Source organism: Strigops habroptila, assembly GCF_004027225.2.
Source record: "Strigops habroptila isolate Jane chromosome 13 unlocalized genomic scaffold, bStrHab1.2.pri S16, whole genome shotgun sequence".
Lineage (NCBI taxonomy): Eukaryota > Metazoa > Chordata > Aves > Psittaciformes > Psittacidae > Strigops > Strigops habroptila.
Genome location: NW_022651054.1, coordinates 4,144,517 through 4,167,244, shown reverse-complemented (window position 1 = coordinate 4,167,244; position 22,728 = coordinate 4,144,517). Strand labels below are relative to the sequence as shown.

General features: G+C 36.2%; 1 protein-coding gene across 2 annotated transcripts in view; it reads left to right on the top strand.

Moving 5' to 3' along the window:
* BRIP1 (BRCA1 interacting protein C-terminal helicase 1) overlaps positions 1-22,728 on the top strand; it is a 61,362-nt gene that overhangs the window by 30,624 nt on the left and 8,010 nt on the right. For both annotated transcript variants that reach the window (XM_030472588.1, XM_030472589.1), the window contains exons 15-16: positions 8,820-8,979; positions 9,753-9,874. In XM_030472588.1, coding sequence (XP_030328448.1) covers positions 8,820-8,979; positions 9,753-9,874 — 282 coding nt within the window. The remainder of the gene's footprint in view (positions 1-8,819; positions 8,980-9,752; positions 9,875-22,728) is intronic.

Sequence of the window (22,728 nt, the reverse complement as noted above, 5' to 3'; positions counted from 1 at the left end):
TCTTTCTTCATAACTCTGGAAGAGATGTCAGGATAAACGTGTGACTTGGGTCAAGGTCCCTTCGCCGCTCCCTGATGCCGTCTCTGGACTGTCAAAATCTTTCCAATACAACATAATTTGTCTTATAGAAGAGAATAACCTCCTGAGCATACATCAACTTCTGCGATTTTGTTTTAATTATGAAATCATGACTGTCTGTGCAAGCTGAAGTTTTAAAAATTGCTATCCTTTTAACTGCTTCTTCTTTAAATATATGCACTCTCTTTTATGCACCTGATTAGATGTTTGCTGTAACAGATGGTAAGGCTTAGCAGCTAAATACACTTCAGAAAATCTTCATCAGCTGAAAAGGAGAGAAACTGAAACAGTGAGGAATGTGTGTTTTCCTCTGGAAGTTGTACTTAAATGAGTGTACATTCTGGTCTTGTTCCTTCACAATGTCTGCTTTTATTTCAGGACTTTTCTAAGGTCTTCATATGTTAAAATTCCTCTCTGTGTTGCCTAGTCTTCATATTCCTTAAAAAGAAGAAATCAAAATTGCTGAACAGAGTATGTTCCCTGTATTCGTTAATTATTGGTTTCTTTTTCCTGATGGCAGAAAAAAATGTTTAATATTTTGTTTTCATATATATATATATATATATATTCTGTTTGCAATCATTGTGCATTGACGCTTTGGGAAAGTGAAACCAGACAGAAATTGATCTGGAGTCAGTACTCTGTAAAAAAGGTCTGGTTCAAAAGAACACTTCTTTGAATTGCTTGTGGTAGCCCCACGATGATAATAAATAGTTAGGGAAATGTGCAGTAGAAAGGAGGCATGGCCTCTCCTAGATAAGAATAGCATCTTTGTGTGGCCTGTTTCCATTAAAATGCTGCATTAAATCGGTTTATTTTTGGCACATAAAGAAAAGATTACCTGTGAATATGTATTTATACAGGCCTTTGGCATTTGTCTCCAGTTTCCCATTAACAGTGGGAAATTAACATTCTATTTTGAGAGTAGATTTTACTTTACAAATGAAAAATTTTGGGGACGGATATTTTTATGTTCTCTTTAAATGAAATCTGTTAGAAATGGAGAAAATGGAATTTGAAACTTAAAATAATTTTTTTTTTTTTAATAGATTCTTTAGTATTTTGTATCAGCTTAGTCATTTAAAAGAATGAATTTTGTATTATGTTAGATACCTCCCATAACCATGAGGAGGTTTCTGTGAATCAGTCTATTGCTTAACCTTTCATGAAAATCTAATTAAGTGCAAACAACTGCTTAAATAATTCAATGGACTAAGTTATTCTTGGCTGGTGGAGCCCCAGCGCCGTGCAGTGCAAATGTCTGGGTGTCAAGCTAAATTGAGGGGTTTTCTTTTTTGGTGAGGAATGCGTTGAGAATAAAATCACTGCTGAGAAAGTGTAAAGGTTGATTAAAAAGGGAAAAAGGCACAAAGATGAAATGTAGATTGGTTCTGCAGCTTGCAAAATGACTGGTGGCTGAAAGGCACTTCTTTCAGTCCTTTTAAAAGCAGGTAATATTTTTGGTGATGTTGATAAATGTTATTGGGTTTCATTGCTTTCTTTTCATACATGTGACCTTTTATTCTTCTTAAGAGACATTGTGCTTTTTATAGTGCTATTTTTAATAGTTCTGGAGTGCTATTCCAAATTTATTTTAAAGATTTGGATAATGGACTTTAGATTTTATTGGTTCATTGGCCCAAATATTTTTCCTCCTGTTTCTGGAAGGAAATTCAGCGTTTTCCTTTCACCCAAATCCTTCCAGGCAGTTACCTCTGGTCCCCGCAATCTTTTATTCCCGTTTCAGTACTCTGTTTACTTTCTTCCTTCTACTGTTTCCTTTGTGTTCACTTTTAACCAGAAAGGACTATTTCTGTTGTTGCTGCTGTTGGGTTTTGGTTTTGATGTTTTGTTTGGTTTGGTTTTAAAGGTGCAAATAGAATTAATTACTGATCTCAAGCCACCATATTGGTTTTATAAACTCTTGTTTCCCCCAAATTGAAGAGTTCTAGTAGTTCTGGAGGTCAGTTACCTGTAGGATTCTGGGTCATTTAGTACAGAGGCTTGGCAACCCTTTTAGTTCACAGAACTATCAAATAACTTCTGCTAATTCTATACTTTTCCAAACCATCTTAATTGTTAAAGAGCCTGTAATACCAGTATGTAAGTGATGTGAAAAAAGTGGGTGGAGTTTGGCCAGATGTATTCTTCAGGGCTACTTTGAAATAACCTGAATTTAAGGCCACTAGTGTTTAAGTGACGTACTAAATGCATTTATTTAATGACTGAATGTATTTTGGGATTATCACTAATATAGAGACAGTTTCATTCTGTCATAATAGAAGCACAGCATTCACCCAGGTATTTAGCTGTCATGTTGAACGGGCCAGAGCTTTGAGACAGGGGAGAGTGGTTTGAACAAAAAGTTACAGCTGTAGCTAAGCAGCTGACTCAGCAAACTGCCCCGTCCTGGAAGCTTATTAAAGGTAATGCAATACCTATGGAATTAGATACATTATAAAAACATCTGTGCCTTGAGATCATCAGAGGATTACTGTAGTGGAAAATATGATGTCTTCCATAGCTTAAATTTGCAGAAGGATCTGTCAGAGTGTATAGATTTATTTTATTCTATTTTTTTTTTTCACTAAAAGGAAGAGAAGAGGCAGCCGGTGCAGATGCAGGTTGATTTGTCCTGTGATATATAAAGCAGTCCCTACTATTCTTTTTTTGCAGACAGTCCAAATGGTGCAAAACATTTTGTAGTAAGGCAAGAAAACGGCGTATCTTCTTGACATTCTCTCTGAATGTGAGGGGTTTCAGTAGGTGCAGAGGAAATAAAAACTCCTTATTTGTTTGATTTTGACACCTGTTTTTTTCTGTCAAGATACTTGCACTGCATTCAAACAAAACATTTGATAAAACTCAGTGTATGAATTTGGTATCTGCACTCCTCTGCCTCCTCCATTCCACTGCCACCTCCTGTTGCTTAGATAAGATAAAGGCACTCACTGAAGGACTGAGTTACACAGTGTCCTGAAGCAAAGAAGAGTTTATGAGATCAGTAGGAGAGTAAAGATACAGAAATTAATGTCTTCTGTTACTGAAGAAGATATAAATTATATTTTCATCTAGTATAAAATGTACAGAAAAGCTATTTAAAATGTTAAGCACACTGCTGGTGAGGTGTGTCATAAATAATATGTTTTTAAAAGACTGCACATTCTTATTGATAGACAAAAAACTTTTAAAATGTTTTACAAAAAGCAAAAATTATTTATTACTATCAAGTTTTATCGTTAGATGTTTGGAGCACTGTCTCTAGGTTATGTTGCTTTTGTTGGTTACTGAATCACTTAAAATATCCATCAGTTGCAGATTTGCATCTCCCGTGGTCTATATTATGATGTTTTTGTTCCCTTTTATAAAGTGTTCTTAAAACTGAAATGCTAGTGAGACATTAATTGTTGCATACTTTGGAAAGGTGTAAGACCTTATTAAGATATGTTTAAAATATGCAGGGATACCTGTTTCATTTTTAGAAATGTAAGTACGGCGCAGATGAGAGTGGAAGAAGCACTAAATTAAAGATTAGAGCACCATGTGTTGGAAAAAGTTTTATTGTTTTATTTAAAGGAACAGATTTGAGTTTTGTTCCCTCATCCTAGCTAGATTGGAATTGCTTTTAGATAAATTTTCCTTACTATGTGGTTGATTTTGTGTATATTGGGAATTTATGGCCTTTCTCAGAATGTAAGATTGTGAAAGGGCTAGAAGAGAGGTGTAGCTGGATGCAGGCACATACAGCTGCAGCTTCTTAAAATGTTTTTGGTGTTGCAAAGTTAAAGAATAAATCTGTACAACAGTTCCAAGGTTACATGGAAAACCAAACTCTTTAATGAGAGAATCTGTAATTTCCCTAGTTTGTGCACTATGATAACAATACCTTATTTTGGTATTTGTAGATGTATTTTGGTTTTGTACATGTAAAAGTATATTAATCTCCATCTGCTAGAGCTTTGGGGGATCCCTTTATGCCATGTTTAAAGTCATTAATCTACATGTCTATAGTTAGTCTAGATTTCCTTTGGAAATACTTTCTGTAATCAGTTATACATATCCAGTGGGGAATGGCCTAGGCCAGTCTTATCAGTTTTACAAACCATAGCTGCAAACAATCTTAAGATGCATATGTCTATATTATATTTTTAAAAAGCAAAACATGCTACCATGTAAGATAGCCTGAAAATTAAAGGTAAATGCTTGTGTTATGAACTTCTAGCTGCTTCTAAAACTGACACCACCTCTTCCTCGCTTCATTTTATGTAGCTAGAATTTTGGTGTCTGTATGCAGAATGTACATTAATGGACTGATACTTGAAAGATGGTCTAAGAGTACATCATTATAGCGGCACTGTACGTCTTCGAGTGTCACGTTTACATGTTGGTGGATTGGATGATAACCCTGTTTTCTGCAAGTGACTGCTCTTTTAGTCCCAAGTGTAGCACAGCTCTCTTAGTTCTGCCAAAGTGGAGTCTAGTGAGGTAAGTCCTGTTGCTCAGCCCCTTGGTTGGCCATAGATGTCTGTTTTCCATTTCTGAAGTTTTATGCTGACTGTGAGTAGAACTTCTATTTGACCCTTCAAACACATTTCCAGCCCACTGGAGACACACTTTGATTTGAAGCAGTGCTTATTCAAAAAGAAAATTCTGGTAGCAAACACATGAAGAGCTCTGCTTGGGAAAAGACTTTTAGATCAATGTTAGTCCCTTGGGAATCTCTGACTTTTTGCACTAACAGTGGTGCCAATACTGATTTTTATTAAGAAAAACCTAATGGCTGTTTCCTTTCTCCCCCCCAGTTAATATTCATATCTGAATAACAATGAAAACTGGTACTTCATATCATTAAAAAAAAATAATTACATAGAAACAAGATGAAAAAATACCAAAGTTTAGAGAAGTGGGGTTTTAATGTATAACAGCAGACTTTCAAGAGGGTTACAAGCTACTTGTGTAAATATTGTGCACCTTGAAATACCTCTTGTTCAGTTATCGTTATATAAATGTATGGGTAACAAGGCAGCATAGAGTTTTAAAGGTGCACAAGAATATACAATACAACTGTAACTGATAGTTATTATTACATAGCTAATAGTTGTTGAACTAGCTGATAAAGCCAGAGTTATTTTACTCTGGTGTAGGTGCTGCTTAGGTCATTATCCTTTTTGTCGTGCACTGCTCTTGAACGGTCTTTCATATTTTTACATGTCCCATTGTTTCCCCAAGCCCTTTTTGATGGAGGGATTATTCCTATGATGCCTTTTTGCTCCGCTGGCAAGGGATAATCCATTCATTAAGGAACATTCCATGTAAATAAATTCGGTAGCAGGTGCTTGTAGCAGGACAAGAGCTGTAAACCAGAATAAGTAACTCGCATGCTAACAGTGTTTTCTGTTAGGCCCTCCCTCATCTCAGGTAGTCACTACTTCAAAAATCACTGCCAGAAGGTAATGAATACTACGGAAAAAGTGCATCCCCAGCAACTTGATTGCTGCAAGTTCTCAACTTTGCTAAGATGCTGGAAATTACAATGATCTTGCCTTAGGGTAAAATACATTAAACAAGTCTTTAGTCTTGCTTCATGACATGGGAAACCCCTAATGCAATTTTTGGCACTGTATAAAACGAAGCGGCAGATGGAAAGAAGCAAAGCTTTTCCTTCGTCGACACAGGAGAAGAAGATTTTTCCTAGAAGTGCAACATAATGGCAGAGATGTTGAGAAAATAGTTTCCCCCATTCCCAAACTTCAAAAGTGCTTCAAAAACTGCCTAAAAAGGGGGATGCTGACAAAGACGAATGGTGAATCCGAGTACTAAGCTCATGGTTTCTATGATCATAGCTTACAGGTCTTTAAATTGCAGAAAGGAAAAAAAAGAAAAAGATATCAAAGTAAACATCCTTCAGTAGTGCATGGGAAGATGACAGATTCTTTCTAACAAGATTTTCTGCTCTCCTGGAGGAAGACCATTTGTTAATAAACCATTTGAGAATCCATTTTTAAGGGATTTAATAAAATATACACCGACTGCCTTCTACTGCAGAAACTATTATTCCCTTGGGTAGAAAAAGCGACTGTCTGTGGACATTAATGGTTGCTTCCTGTGATTCCTGGCATTATATCGTGCTCCCATTTGCACTTTTTCAACCCAAAGTGAAATAATTTTTTATGAGAAACCTGCATGTGGCTCCTAGCTCTTATGAGGCATGTATGGGTTCTATATTTTATTCATTTGTATTCAGCCATATCCATAATTCTCGTCGTTTGAGTGTCTCTCTCTATAGTGTGGGTATTGTGTGTGTTTGTGCATACTTTCCTGTGTACCAGAAAGTTTGCATATCTAGCAAACTCCATTAAATGGAAAGGGTAATAGCTTTTGTGTGAATTAAATGAGTTGTTCCATTCTTGATGAAGATTCTAATAAATAATTCACACATTTCTATCAAAAATTGCAGATTTTCTATTGTGATGGTTACTGTCAATTAAACAAGAAACCTGAACCTGTTATAGTCTTAAGAGATACTTGCCTGGAGTGGTTGTGTAGCCCACAGAAGAGAAGAGATGTTTTCTTAAGAATTTGGAGGATGATTTTCTACTGCCATCTTTCCAACCATGAAAATAAGTTATACTTTTTTCAAATATGAGAGAAATGCAGCGGAATTGAGGCATTAAGTAATTTTTGTGGGGAATTTTGTCCTTTCTGAGACTATCAACACATTTTGGTTCTCTTGAAGTAAGAAACAATTTTTCTGCAAAGAACGCTTCATAAGGGGGTTTTTGGGAAAAATACCAGTTGATTTCAGTAGGGGGGATGATAAGAGGAGGAGAAACTCAGGGGCGAGTGACCCTTAGAAGTCAAAACATGGTTAGTTTATGTATGTAAATGTGAAATTCACACATACCCGAATATATCCTGTCTATATTATCTTACTGGCTTCCTCTTGTCATGCATGGTAAATGGCCCGCAGTGCTGGAGGCGAATTTAGCATATAGATTGATAAGTGGGGGCCTAGGCAGACATTAATTTCACAAAAGGAAGAATGAGATCTGGAAAGCTAATAATGTTACAGTCACTGGCAGCTCTAGCAGATCCCAAATGGATGTACTTAGAGGCATAATATGTTTGATTCTTTTCTTTACCAGAATTATCTCCATGTCATATCCAAGAACTAAAGACATAGTGGCAGGCTGTGGATGGCAAGATGGACAGTCATTGCTCGGTCATAGTATTACGACCTTTTAGATAAAAGGAGATTACAGATAGGATGCTGCCAGGAAATGACAGAATTGGTAAAGAAGGGGACAAGCAGTAAGACAGACACATTTAGAAGAGATGAGTTATTTTAAAATAACATCTATGTGTGTAGCAAACTGTTCCTACTATTCATCACATAGTCTCTGTGTGCTTGCTTGATAATGGTGTCACATCAGTAGTAAGCGCATGTAATTCTCTGAACAGAGGCTTGAACAAAGCTGGTGAAAATTCAAGAATAATACAGTATTTGTCCCCTCTGAACCACGTGTACCTCAGAAGGAACCAGTCCAAATACTGAATGTTAGAAGTTCAGATCTTTAATGCTGAGAACATGAAATAATGCACGGGTTCTTGTAAAGAGTCTCATATGAATTTGCAGGTGTTCTCCCTGTAAACTCAAATGTGACAGTTACCATTAGTTCTGCTTCACAATAACACTTAAACTGGATATTTGGACATGGGACAGATTAATTGTGTAACAACCCAACCATTCAAGGTGCTGAGATCTTGGCTGGCAGGCATCAGCAAGGCAAGTGGAGTTGGAGTTAAGGTATGCTGAGGCTTTCTGAGGAATCAACTGGGGCAAGTGCAGGTTCCATATGGAGCAGTTTTATATAGCCTGAAGCAAAATACTGAGAAAGTCTTCAGTGCATGGAGTTGAGGGAAGCACAGACAAACGAAGAGCATAACCCATATTACAAAATCTGTGAATTTAAATTCTCTGTACATATGAAGCTGGGTAACTCGACTGCACAATAGTGACACACTAGTGATCACTGAATAATAAATGGAGTGAAATAAAATTTACCTCTATCCACTCAATTTCTAAGGTAATTTTAGACTTTGCTTTTTGTAACGCAGTACATATTCTCATTACATTCACACTAAATGTGGAACAAGCTTATTTGCTTCCAAGATTTGAACATGAACCGATTCGGAGTAAAATGTGTACAGTTCAGAATCTGGTAGGTATAGCGAAGCTGACAGGCCCTTCGAGAAGCAGAGGAGGCCGTTGCTAAATCCTACATAAATACCTTCTACCCCAACGTATCTATGTCATTTTAAAAATATTGAAATATCAGGTATAAAGGCTTGTTACAAATTAACTTAGAATTTGTTTCCAGTCTTACTTACTGATCTCTTGGTAATCAGAAAAACAGGTAATTCCTATTTTTCCTTTGGATGACATTCCTCTTGCTTTGAGGAGTACCAGAAGATGCTCTTTAGTGACCACTCTCATAGATTTAGAGAGTGTTGCTTTTATAACTCAAAAAACTTCAGCTTTTCTAATTAGCAAAATTAGTGGCCATTGTGTTTACAAAGCATTGCATAGCTGCAGAGCAGTGTATGGTAGGGAAACTTCTTTTCATAAATACAAACCTTGATCATTTCACTGACATAAGTGTCTTTGGGTGCTTTATTTGAACAGTTCAAGTGACTGACCTTTCATTACAGCTCTTCTGGATTTTTCTGTTTGTTTTCAGCTGTTGGACAAATTAAAAGATCGCTGGATGCATACTGGCTTATGGAAAAACCTGGAGCTGGTGAAGACAGTCATTGCAGAGCCTCAAGGAGGGGCAAAGAGTGACTTTGATGAGCTGCTTAAAATATACTATGATGCAATAAAATGTAAAGGAGAAAGAGGTACGTTCTTCAGACATACAAAATAGTTGATACAGAATCTTCAAGTTTAAAACAAAAGGGATTCTTAAAGAGCTTAACAGTTAGAATAAGGTATGGATGAACAGTTAAATTAATCTCATCTTAATAAATTATTGTGGTAAATGAGGCAGGCTAACTGCTGCTTATATTGGTGCATGAGGATGTAGGGAAATACAGGATGATGTGTAATCCTGATCATGATATCCAAAAAGCAGTGAGCTGTGTAAGGATGTGCAGTTGTGTGTCCCGCAGGGTGTAGAGCAGCTTCTCAGAGAGTCAAATTTACTGTTTGTTTCATAACTGTCTTTTGCCATCTTATATTGCAGCCAGTATAGGATTTCTTCTCAAAAGACTTAAATATTAGTACAGAAAACCAAGTATGTCAAAAAAACAAATGGTGTGATTTTGAGAATGCAAAATTCAAGGTTTAAAATTTAGAAACTTGTTGTAGATACATATGGTTCTGGCATAATTAAGTACTATGCTATTATATAGTGCAAAATTACTTAGCTAGTTGATACTCACTATCATACACAATATTACTGATCAGAGTGGAGTTAATCTCATCCCTTTAACAAAGAAGTCTGTATTTTTATATCCACTCACCTTTTCTGGACTGATACTTGGTGTATTATGCTCTGTTATGTTTAGCTCTTTAAAGATGTTGGTCTGTTAAAAGATGTTGGTGAAACTTTCTTTTGATACTCAGTTTATCACTGGGAATGATTTGTATATTCCTCTCTGGCTTGTTCAAGATGGAGCACTCCTTATAGCTGTTTGCAGAGGAAAAGTTAGCGAAGGCTTGGATTTCTGTGATGAGAATGCCCGTGCAGTTATAACCATAGGTATTCCGTTTCCAAATGTGAAAGACCTCCAGGTAGGATATCAATTGAAAGAGTTGTGCTTTATTTTTTTGTCATGTTTAAAACACCAAATATGCACAAAATTCTTTTTCTAAATGTGTACCCTTGGATTCCTCGCAATCCCTTTTCAATTCTTTGAGTTACCTTCTACACAGGTAAGAGGACGAACAGCATAGCATGTCTTGAGGACTCATTTATGTCATTCTAAATAAATGTATATCATACTATAGATGTATTAAAAGGTTTTGTCTAACATTGCTGGTGAAGGCTATTGCATTGTTAAAATGCTCATTAACTTCATACTCTGCCATGCAGCAGTGCAGATTCCCTTGCCTGTTCTCATGCACTGAAACTTGTGCCATTTGTATAGAAATGAAGTTACTTCTTGGTCGTTTAGTTGTGGAGGTCTGGGATAAACTCTAGGAAAATACTAGTTTAAGGCATTCAGATTGATCAAAAGATTATTTCAGAAAATAGGTGGAAAGATGAAAGTAGTTATAGTGTAAAATAGTAATAATGGAGCAATGTTTCACACACAACATCATTATTGATTGCAATATATCACCTTTCTAATCCCTGTTGCCTTCTTTACTGTAACTATGTGAATGATATTTCCCACTTTAACAGCCAGTGGAACTGTAAACCTTTTCCAAACTAATGCTACTTTATTAGCTTGCAATTTTGAGGTATGAAATTATGACATAACACAACCTCCGCCTGGATACTGAAGACATTAGTATTTTCATAATTCACTTTAGGCAAAAACTTCTAACTGCCTTCTAAAAACAGTATTTTGAAGTGCCTCTAATTAAAGAAATTGGAGACTATTTGTAGTTTTCAGCAAGTGGCCAAAGTAGGATCCTGTTGCTTGGACTGCTGTGTAATTACCCATGTCAACACTTCCTTCCCTTTTACTTCAGCAGGTCTTGTCTCATGGGTAGATGATGTTCTACTAGAATAGGCACTTCGTAGTTGAAGCAGGCATTCATAAAGGAAAAGAAAGCCAATGAATATGGAAAAGTGTTTTTCTAGACTTTCTTTCTACTTGCTGTAAAAGAATATTTATTGCTGACTAGTTTGTAAGACTGCTTAGTTTTTAGTGGTCTGTACATGTCACTTAGGTAGTCACTCAATTGCTGGCACACTTCTTCCAGTGATAATAGCTACTGTCACTGCTTTATCTTATGTGAATCTTCTAGAACTTTTTGGGACTACTTTGAGAAGGTAACAAACAAAGTGAAGTATAACAGAATAAATAAATACTGGAATTCTGGATTCTGATTATTAGTAATGCCAAATCAAACAACAAAATCATTAGGTTCATACTTGAAAGCCCAAACAGACTCAGCTTTGGTTTTAGAGATGTGTTCTGAGTTTAAGTGAACAACCAAAGGCTTCTTTGTTGTCTACAGTGTGTGCCTAATTACAGCCTTGCTGGAAAAAATCCACATCCTATAAGGACTAGGAAGGTTATATTAGTGATGGCTGTCTAGTGCAATGTTCTTTCAATGTTTGCATAACTTTCTTGAAGCACTCAGTCAGCCACAGCATTTTTTGTCTTACTAAAACGTACTTCAGTATAAAAGCATTTACATTCAAAGAATACTTAGCACTATTTCCAGAGTTAGAGATGCTTTGATTTAGAAGCGTATGCTGAAATGGTATTTTGAAAATGGTCTGTAGTATGGCTGGAACTCTTACAATTCACTCCACATGATTTCCAGAAAGTCAGTATTTTTGTGTTCTAAATGATACAAAAATAAATTGAAAAGAATGTGTCAAGGGTGAATTATGTTTCTTAAGATGAAAATAGCGTATTTGGTTTTACCTCGAGTTCAACTAAATATGTAATATAACAGAATTGCAGGCAGAACATCCCATTACTGATAACTAAATTCCAAAAAATCAGTGTTGAGTTAAACTTTTTTTTAATTAGACTGAAGAAAACCTCTAAATTTATAAGTAGGGATAGAAACACTAGCTGCCAAATTGCAAGCAGCTAAAGGTTTGAGTGTATATATTTAGATATGGTAATGCACAAAGCACTGCAGTGGTCAATTCTGGATGAGAGAAGGGCAAGCACCAGTCTCTTAGCATCAGATTTGAGAAGCTGTCTGGTGCATGGCAGTGCTCCTAGAATAATGCTAGAGGAAATTGGGGTTATTGTAAATTTGTCTTTTGCTCAAGAACTTGGCTCCCAAGTGATACCCAGCTGGCAGTAATTCCCTTTAAATTGAATGATGTTCTGGTTTGACCAAGGCTTTAGGCTTATTAGATACCCCAAAAAGTTCTGGATTGATGCACATTTCTTTTATCAGTTGAGCTCAATTGCCTGGTGAAGGATAGTCACTCTTTTCACTGACGAATGATGGGTAGCTTTGTAGAAATCTAAGCATAGATACAAAAGAAATTTGGAAGACTAACCATCTTTTTCAGCAGCATGTCAGCTCATAAAGGGAATTGGAATTACATTCTTAAGGAAAACTGGCTGTTGATATTGAAGATTGGCATGTAAAATTAAAAGTAAAAAGAGGGGAGGCAGAAAAGGACTTGACACCAGTTTTCACCTGAAAGTATTCTTTTTGTTTATTTCTGGGACAGCTGATCCAATAGTATTGCTTCCCAGAATGGAATGAAACAGATATGTTATAAAAGAGAACAGAAAACTAAGCACTGCATGTTACAAAAATCATTAACTATATATAAAACCAACTTGATATTGTATTTTTAATAGTCTGTATTAGCAAATGCAAATTGTTGTTTATTACTTCAGTCCACCTAAACCAACAGACCTTACCTGAACATCAGAAAAGAAAACAAAGTTTTATTCCTTTACATTTTATTGTAATTCTTCTAAAAGCTTTTTTAGAGTGTCTGATTCTACTTTAAATGTTTCTCCTTATTAACAGCTTTTTTTCTATTAAAATTCTCTTTTTCTCCTGAGGTTAGAAGAATCCAGATTTTTAAATGTTGGAAGACATGTAGAGTTCATCTTTTGTTTGTTTGGTTGGTTTTTTCTAGGATTTTAGGATGTGTTAAGTTCCCAAACGAAACAGTTGAAGTTTATAGGATAGTTAGGACATTTGCTTTTCTGATACAGTTGGTTAGTGTTTCTTTAGGTTTTTTAGGTTAACAGAAAATTGATTAAAACATGGAAATTTAAAACTTCCAGCTTTGAAGCTCTGGGAGGAACTGGAGTTTGAGGAGACGGAAGAAAAGTCAAAACACAGTGATGCAAGTCAAGTTAGACCTATATAGACATAAAATTGTGAACACAGGTACAGCTATAGCTTTTACAGAGCAACAGGGGCTTAATAGATACACCAAACGAAGAAACCGATGATTAATAATGACATCCCTTTAAAAATAGGAAATGCAGGTGATTAACAATTCCCTTGGCTATCCACGAATGAGATGCTTCTAGGATTGGTTTAAATCACTAAAAGTACTCCACTTCTACATGAAAATACACTTGTATGTCTGCTTTTTGGGTTAATCAAAGTCCTCTTAAGACTCAATTCCATAACCCTTTCTCCTGCACATAGCTTTTACTTCTGTGAGTAATCCGCTTAATACTTGTGGGGCTGTGCACAATCATAAGGGTTTGTAGAATCTTACCTTTGGAGACCAATATTTCATGTTGGCAGTTTGATGTTGGCTCATCTCCACTAATACTACTTGTCTGTGATCAACCTGCTTTCTAAATATATTTTATGATTTGTAATGTGATTGAATACCAGTGAACTGTAGTATTAGAGAATATAAATAATGTGACAGGAAAAGATGTGTAATCCCATATACATGTTATCTGATGCTAACATACTACTCATTAACTTCCGTTATATATTTTGAATTGTAGCATTTTGGATCCAGACATCAGTCTTTACTTGGGTAGAAACTCACTGTCAAGTGTCATGTATAGTATCCAATTTTATTTTCTCCATATGTTTGTGCTAAATATATGCCACAACTTCTGGTATTAAATGGCAAGAATTTGGTCTCCTTTAGTAACTGCTGTATGCTTTTAGAAGTTACGTTATTTTCTGTAGAACCTTTAAAAACTATCAGTTAGTTTCACTTAAAAATTTTAGGCACGTAGTATCTTGTGTTCATTCATTTTCCCAAAGAGAAGAGTTTAAAATACTTTAGCAATGTTAGGGAAACAGAAATTATTAAGGTTCAGAAGTGTGCTTGATAATAAACAATCCTGATTTAAGAAAGAGAGACCAAACCCCTAATTCTGTGTTACTGAAAATGGCTTCTTATTGCTGAAGAATCAGGTTGCTAAAGCAAAATATATAAAAGAAATGTTGAAGTATTGCTAAAGCTATGGTACTCTCAGTGGTGGGGTTTGGCTCTAGTAAAGCAGGAAAATTTATTTCAGAGCCAAAAATGACTTCTTTGGCTGTGACCAGGATTTCCTCTGCCCACCTCTGGGACCTAAAACTAGAGGTAGGAAAATCTGATTTTGGAGCCAAGTGTGACTTGTTTAGTTCAAGTCATAATTTACTGTTCTCACCTTGGGGACCTGAATATAAAGAAACTCGCTATGAAATGTTGATAATGGGCGACTCTGAAGTGCAAGCATTAAGCTAACTTTCCCAGAGAGCATTTCTTCACTTCTACCTTTCCAGATGCTTTTGATCGTAGTACAGTAGAGTGTACTTAATCATGTAACAGCTCTGAGAACTTTACCAAAGCATAGAGGAAAACATAGTCAAACTCTTTTACATCAGTAGATGTGCAAGGAAAATCAACTTGATAAAGCCAGGATTACTGTGTGGTGACATTACTCAAGGACTGTAGCTGAGTTCGCCACTAAAGAGAAGTATTTCCCATAGCTGCTATAGGGCGAATATGAACTACAGTGGCAAATATTTTCTTTATTGTTTCCAGTAACGTAATTTGTGAAGCATGATGGAACACATAATTTCAATTACAGTGTTCTGGGTTATAGGTAACCTAATGATTCAGAGAATTTGCAGCTATCTAGCTGAAGTTTCTTTCTCCTTTCTTGAGGGCTCAACAAACTGAGATATTTGTATCATTTCAGAATAATGGCATTTTTCCAAAGACGTAATTTAATTTCTAGTCCTTGTGGCAATTTTTAAACCTATATGCTTTTTCTCCATTAAAAGGAGAAAAAATCTTGTGCTAGAGAAGTGGTTGCTGAAATAATTCGTTTCTTGCATTCTATGTTCTAGGAATAGAAAAATTTCTAAGAAAATGATTGTTGTTTTAGATGCTTAACCTTAGTTGAGAAACATACCACACACTGTAGGAATTTCATCATAGCTTTGCATCACTTCAAAAATATTTTCACTTCTTTTTCAAAATAAAGTATTGTTTTAAGATACGGGCAAACTGGTCCAGAAAGTCCCTTTTAATGGGAAGCCATTGTTGTGTTTAATAGAATTTGAAAATTCCCTGTGAAGTTAAGAAATTTTTGGAGAGATATGGCTGTTCTGTTATTGATGTGATTGTTTGAAACAGGCTGAATGGTTCTGAGCAACTTTCCCCCAACTTTTCAGTGAAACCTGACATTTGTTGTAAAAGCCTCAAGGCACAGCGTGTGCTATCATCTTCTGTGTGATTGAAATGTTTGTAAGTAGTGATTGATTGTTTGATTGATTGATTGTCTGTGTCATGGCTGCCTAAACCTCAGCCACTTCGACTTGCTTCTTCATTCTGTTACTGTCAGAAAAATTACAAATATAACGTGGGGAGCAGAATAACATTTATGGAATTTTCACAGGAAAGGCAAACATCACGGTGGAGTATTTATTAAATATTCTCTGAGCAGGAAATACTGAATAGCGTAGAAGTGCAATGTCTCTGTGTATTTGTATATATAAGTGCATACATACACACATACTTGTCCTTCTTCCATGTTCCGCTTCAGATTCAATTTTGTTTTGTATTTTAATTGCAAAGCAGCTTTTTGAAACAATCAAGGATGTAAATAAGAACTGAACTTATATCATTGGAATGTACAATGTTGTGCAGTAAGCCTCTAGATGTTCAATAACAGTTACTGGGGCAACATACTTTGAAATTTTGGACAAGAGCATACTTTTAGACTGTTCATCCAGCATTGTTCCAGTCTTGCAGTACCCTGTAAATTATTGCAATCTGCTGTGATTTCTGCTTACTAAGGGGTAATGCAGTGTGCAGAATTGCATCATAACCGGATAGCTGGCTGGGTATGCAGATCTCCATCACTCGATTTTTAATTTCTTCTCCGCAAAGGAGAAGTTGTGTAACTACCAGGAGGTGTAACTGTGTTGGAGAAACATCAAGCAATGCAGTAAATATATCATGGTGTGGCAATTTCTTCTACCAGTTTGAAGCAGTAAGAGATCTAAAAAGCCTTTTACTTCCCATTTTTTTCAGAAATGAGGATAGTTGTAAAAAGTCAAAGCCATCCACAGCCAGCAGAAGTTTTGTTAATTAAGAAAAAATATTGATGGGAGAGACTTAATTTGTGGGAGTAGCTGTAAAATCCTATGGAATACAGTATTCCTGTAGCTAAGAAAGGTAACATTTAAGTTCAACTTAACATGTGAAACTAGTGGATGGCATTTCTCTTCTACTGGTGCAAGGCTAATGTCAATATGTTGGCACAGATCACAGAATTCATCCCTGAATATATCCAGAAGTTAAGCCTTTGGATAAATAATACAGCAAATCAAAACTCTTCCTTTACATTGAATAGTTTACTTTTCTGATCCATAAAAATTTTCAAAGTGATTTTCTTGTGTTTATCTTGTCCTTAGCAAGTAGTGTTGACCTTTAAGTTTTTACTTTACTGTCAAAGTATGTTGAAAGCTTTAAAAGTGAAGCTATCACCTTGGGGATTTGTAAGGATGACTGACGCTTACCACTTCACCTCAGACACAGCAGCACTGAGCGTATGCAGCAGCGTTGGACCTCAGGGGAAGCTGTTTGATTTTTTTCACTTCTGCTTCACTGGAAATGGATTGAATTTTCTCTTCAGAGGAGAGTTTTGGTTGCATTAGATTTTAATCAAGTCACTTGTTCACAGTCCCTCAAAGCCTACAAGAATGAGATGAGTAGATGGGCCTGGGGTGAATGTGCTACAAGATTTGTCAAACCGTAAAACTTCCAGATCTCTGAGATGCCACATGGTGTAGTTGACAATACTGAAATTGTTCAGCAGTTACAACATTACATAAGCTTCCCATCTCTCTAACACTGGGATTAAGAGTGAGAATACTGGGGAAGCATTTAGTTGTGAAATACCTCTTGAGTTCAAAATAAGAGAAATACAGCTTTGCATGAGGTGGTGGTGCTGTGGTTCTGCCCCAGAGGATGGTATTGGAAAGTTAGTAAACTCTTAAGAGACAGCAGTTTGTTGTTGGGCTTTATTTTTTTTCAGATCATCTATTCAAGCACTCAAGGTAGCAGTGTTTTGCCACGGTTTCTTATTTGCCAATTTTGTGTGATTTATCCTTTTTTTTTTTTTTTTTTATTCTTCCTATTTCATAAACTTTTTCTAGTTTTGATTATCTCTTCATTCAGGCAACAAATGTTGCGCTGTTTAAATCCGATGGATGCCCAGTACCTTTTCAGGTGCACTGTTTAGTTGCAACAGCCTGCAAGATACAGCTAGTCGGAGATCTAGATCTGCAGAGATGTTGTTTCCTTGCTTTATTCAATATTATTCGAGGAAGGCAAATTCTTAAGCGTGCATAGAAGTCTTCAGGCAGAAAAGGTCACCTGAACTGTTGTTAAGCTTATGTGGCTCTGATGCAGGAGTTACTGGTTGGAGTCACTGGCCTCTGCCAGGGCAGCTGCTGGAGCAGAGGGTGGTGGGTGCAGGGTTTGGCCTTGCAGTGCTGCATCTGCTCAAGAGACTCGCAGGGTGGAGCTGGGTAACAGAGCATCTTGAAGATAACTGAGCAGTGCAAAGTATTGATCATGTCTCTAGCTGATAATGTCTCATTGACTGTATGTATGGTATTGCTGTGCTTACCGTTTGTGGGTTTCGTTGGTTTTTAAAGAAATGCAATATTGGTGTGTGAAAGCAGAATAGAACGTTATATGTGTGCCTGGTGGCCATCTTTAGGTATAGGAGATGGTTAGAATGGCTGTGATAAATTATTGTCATATACAGAATCTGGTTTGATAAATTATAGGTAATAAGCATTTGCTTATGTCATTCTGTTTTGTAGGTATTAACACTGCGCATGGAATGTGTGGAGCATTTAAAGATAACCTCTTGCTGTAGTATCTTTTTCCTGTGGGCTAATAAATTGAGACATTGTGTTTAGATACTGCTTTTAGTAGTCTACTGAGGAGTGAGGATATTTGAAGCATAGTCTGTGACTCAGCCAGGTCTTTACATTTACATTATTTAGTCTTAAATCTCGCAGATGTTGTTACGGCTTTTGAAGTGAGGGAGGAAAAGTTAAACACTGCACTATTTAATGCTACTTCTATTTAAGGATTTTCAGATGTAAGAGAAAAGAAATTGGGTTTCATATCTTACTTTCCTGCACTTACAAACTTTTACGATTACTTGGCATTCGTCAGGAGGAAAGTAGATGGCAGGTATGTTCTTGAAGGATTCTAATTATTGCTATTTCAGGTGGAAGAGAGACTCTAACTGGACACAGGAGATTTTTAGGAGGGTAGATTTGCTTAAAAACCATTTTTATGTCTTCTGGGGAGATGGAAGCAGGGAATGACCGCCTGGTATTTTTTGCTTGTTTGTTTTTTAGGAGGTGGGGAATTAGTAGATGTTAAATCTAAACGTGTCTTTTAAAGTTTTTTTGGATGATACGAGCAATGCTCTTTGTTTTCATTACTGTTTTTCCTTTCATAAAACCAGAGAAACAAGCCGGTGGAATGCCAGAACACATTTATATCCATTTTCTGATTTGTATTTCCATGGAGGATAGATGGAGGAGAGTGCTGGGGAGTGAAAGGCATGAGTTTACACCCATGTGTGTACATGTACCTACCTACGCATATGTGCGTGCACTGGCACAGTTCCAAGTTTATTTGCTTTTTCCTTTCAGCAGTTGACTCTTTCTTTAATCTGAGCTGTCACAGCACTGCGAAGTGCTGATGTGAAGAGGAATGCAGGTTTAGATGAGTGCTCTGTCCCACTGCTCACAACAGTGCCAATGTATTCATGAATTTCTGTCTTGTCTATAGATCTCTGGGTAATGTGGTGTTTAGTCCCACACAGTTACAAACTGGGGGTCATTTTTAATCTACTAGAGAAAATAGGAGACAGTCAAGGATGTTTGTGAAGTGATGTCTTGTCAGGGAACAGGCCTGGCTTGTTAACTGCTAGGAACAGCTTAGGATTTTTTTGTTTATTTTTAGAAAGCAAAGTATAGCACTAGATTTGGTTGAGTAACGTAACGAATCTAAAGAAAACTCTCCAAACTTTGCCAGATGCAGTAAAACCAGACACAGTTTATTTTTTCTGATCTAAATCACACCAAATTAAAAAAAAAAAAAATTAAATATTGTTGTTTAGCCTGTTTAACCTTTATATTGTGATACTGGCACTGATCAGTCGGTTTACAGTATTCTGATTACAAATGGTAAATGCCCCAAATTCACGTTCCCTCGTCCTGCTAGGCTTTCCCTATTAGCTCTTGAGGTCCAAGGTCCTATTCTTTGGCTGAGATAAAATGATTCCAGATGAGTATCTGCTGGTTTTATTGAAGTAAATTTTTTTTAAAAGGAATTAATTGTGTAGCAAAGCACTTTTGATTCTTTGTAGGTTAAATGCTTTCTCCTTAAAACTTCTTAACAGTTAAATTAGCATGTAGGAAGCTGGGCAGACTTTTAGCTGAAGATATCTAATATGCACTGAAATAGTTTCATACGTCATTATCTCAGTTTTAGTTATGACTGCAAAACAAGGAGAGGCTTTATATTTACAGAATGGGAAGAACTCAATTTAAAGGAGAAAACGGTGCTTTAATTTTACTTGTTCTAACCATTGATTTTTCTGTAAAAACAAATAGTTCATAATAGATGGATATTTGTATCCTTGCTGTTAAATACAGCCATGTTTTTGTTAATTTTGAAGAAATGTAGTTCAGCTTGGTGTGTTGCTAAAAAGGCATGCTGCAGGCTTCTGCGTGTGAACCTGTGGGCTATTTTGAGTTCTAGTTCTAGTTTTTGAACAACTTTTCCGAGCTTCGTGCCATAAGCCAAGTGATATAGTCCATGGTCATCACAGTATAAGTCCACTTTATGTACTTACATATTGCTTGAATCCTGAATAACTCTGAGCTTCTTCACGTGAAGCAATGTTACCACAGGTAACTTTTTTTGTGGTTTATCAAACACTTAAACAATATTCATTATATAAGATTTTAACGTCGTTGAAGAAAAGCTTGTATTGCTGATTTTAATTGAAAACTACACTTGAAAATTCTTCTGTTGTAGCAGAAACTGCTTCAAAATATTTTCCCAAGTAATCAAAAAGAAATTTGTTCGTGGTATTTATTTTTTGATGCTTTTTCTCCCTTAATATTCCATAATGAAAGATGTCGAACTAATTAGGCATTAAAAGAACGAGTGGTTAGCAGGTATAATGTTGTTAGACTTCAGTTAATGTGAATGTGACCATGACCTCCCAGATAGATCAAAGACTAATCTGTCTGACAGCTACAAGATGGCAGAGCTTGCCACGGGCCTTCTGCTGCTGCTTGCTGAAGCTATTTGTCTGTAAAGCATGCCTGATAGCGAAGAGTATATTTTTAAGGATGAACAGGTAAAAGTAAAAGGCTGTCTTTTGACATTTTAACTAATCCCTTCTAGCCTGTGGTTTACTGCACATTTAGGATATTTGCTAGCAGGAGAGACTGGCTTTTTCACATATGTAACATGTCATTTTGAATTGGGCGTTGATTTGATGCTTGATAATGTAAGAGTTATACAATGAAATAGATTCTGATTGCATTAAAATGACATGCCCTGGCCTTTTACCTTTAGAAGACTTATAACGAAAACTGAACTCTCAGCAATGTAACTTGTCATCTCATGCTGAGACATGATCATTTAAGTGAGAAAACAGAATGTTTATTTTCTGTTAACCCTTTTTTAATTAAGACAGAAAAGACAGAGTTTAATGACACATTACACAATTAGACTGAGAGAGTATGGATTTTTTATATGATTTGAGAAATGAAATGTTGTTATTGATGTGCAGTACAAGCAGTACACATTTAAGTTACCATGTATTAAAGGAATGTAAAAGTAATGTGTTTTATTCACATTACATTTTACAGAGTAATGCAGGATAGCGCAGATGACCCTACTGGTTTGCTGCCTTCTGTTACTTCAGTGGTTTTATGCACGTAATGAAAGATGTCATTTTTATCAGTGTAAGACACGTGACTAGTAATTCTGCTTAGAACTGTCTGCTAGGAAAGTAAGAAACTGTGGTAATGCTACATCTGTTACAATTGGCCAAAGCTAACAGAAAATCTTCAAAAGAGTAAATTGTTAGAAAATTTACCAGGACCAGAAGACAAATGCAAAGAAAGTACAGAAGTATATTGTCATTGGTTATGTTTTAAAGACTTCAAGGAAATTTTCTGACATCATACTTCATTTCAGGTGGTGAGGAGTACCTTTTTGTTTCTCCAGATAGATAGTATTTCCAGTTGTAGAAATGCACAGATGTGCTTAAGTTCTTTTTTTAAGGATTGGTTTTAATGTTCATAAAATGTTCGGAAGAAATCATCTTCTGTTTTGAAAATTGCAAAGGAAACCTCACATGCCAGTCAATAAATTCTGGGTGACTGGAACAAATATTAAATCTGTGAAATCAAACTGAATTTACTTTCTGGCTGTAAAGATTGAATTTAGAAATTTGACAGGCAATTTAAAGGGCAGAAGTACATAAAATAGAATTTCTTATCCAAATACAACTTGAAAGTTACCTGTCAGAAGAGGTTAGAAGTCTGCTGTTTTCTCTCCTGAAGCGTGTCCTTTCACTTGTCAGTTTAGAAAGGTTAATACTGTACAAAAGAGCAAAGGAAAGACCCTTTTTGGTGTAGTTTGATGTTTGTTTATTTAAAAATACTAAAAAAATTCATTTCCCCCCTCCCAGTAGTAAGTCATTTTGATGTATGTTGGAACTGTGTATAATGTCCCAATACAAATTCTTGTTCAATTGCAGATCAGGCATTGTATGTGTAGTTGTCCATATGATTAGAAAAGGGAGGCTGGGGATTTCTTTGATTTCTTTTGCAGTTGATACCAGATCTGCTTTTGAAGCAGGTGAGAGAGCATTTTCAGAACAAGAGGAGCACACTCTTTTCTGCCATATGCTGGCCCATGGGCCCGCAAACCTTAGCTGCTGCCTTCACTTCACAATTAGCCAGGGAAATGTTTGTTTCCAAAGCGCAGAAGGTGATGCTAAGCTAGGAATCAGAGGTGGTGTTGCTGACGTCTGGTGTTTTGGCGAGGTCACTCTGTCTCTGAAGTACTTTCTTGGCTTTTGTAGAAGAAGGGGTTATATTTGCTTAACCCTCACTTGAGAAAAGTATGGTCTGGTCCCATCAATAGATTAGGAGTCAGAGTTTGCGGTAAAGGATAAAGATCTCCATTATATAATTTGCTTCCAGATAAGCAAATACAACTGTGGTCTAGTATCTGGATTTTCTGCCTGTGTGAAAACTTATCCTGCTCTTGTTAGCACAGAGGTTTGGATAAGTGTGTAGTGGTTGTGTTATTCCATATAAATTGTTGGAATAGATCACATGTTAAGAGTAACTTTAGAAAGGTAAAAGCCATAATTGTATACAAAATACGAAGTTGAAACACTGAAGCATGCTTTACATATTCACTTATTTAATGCATGTTTGCT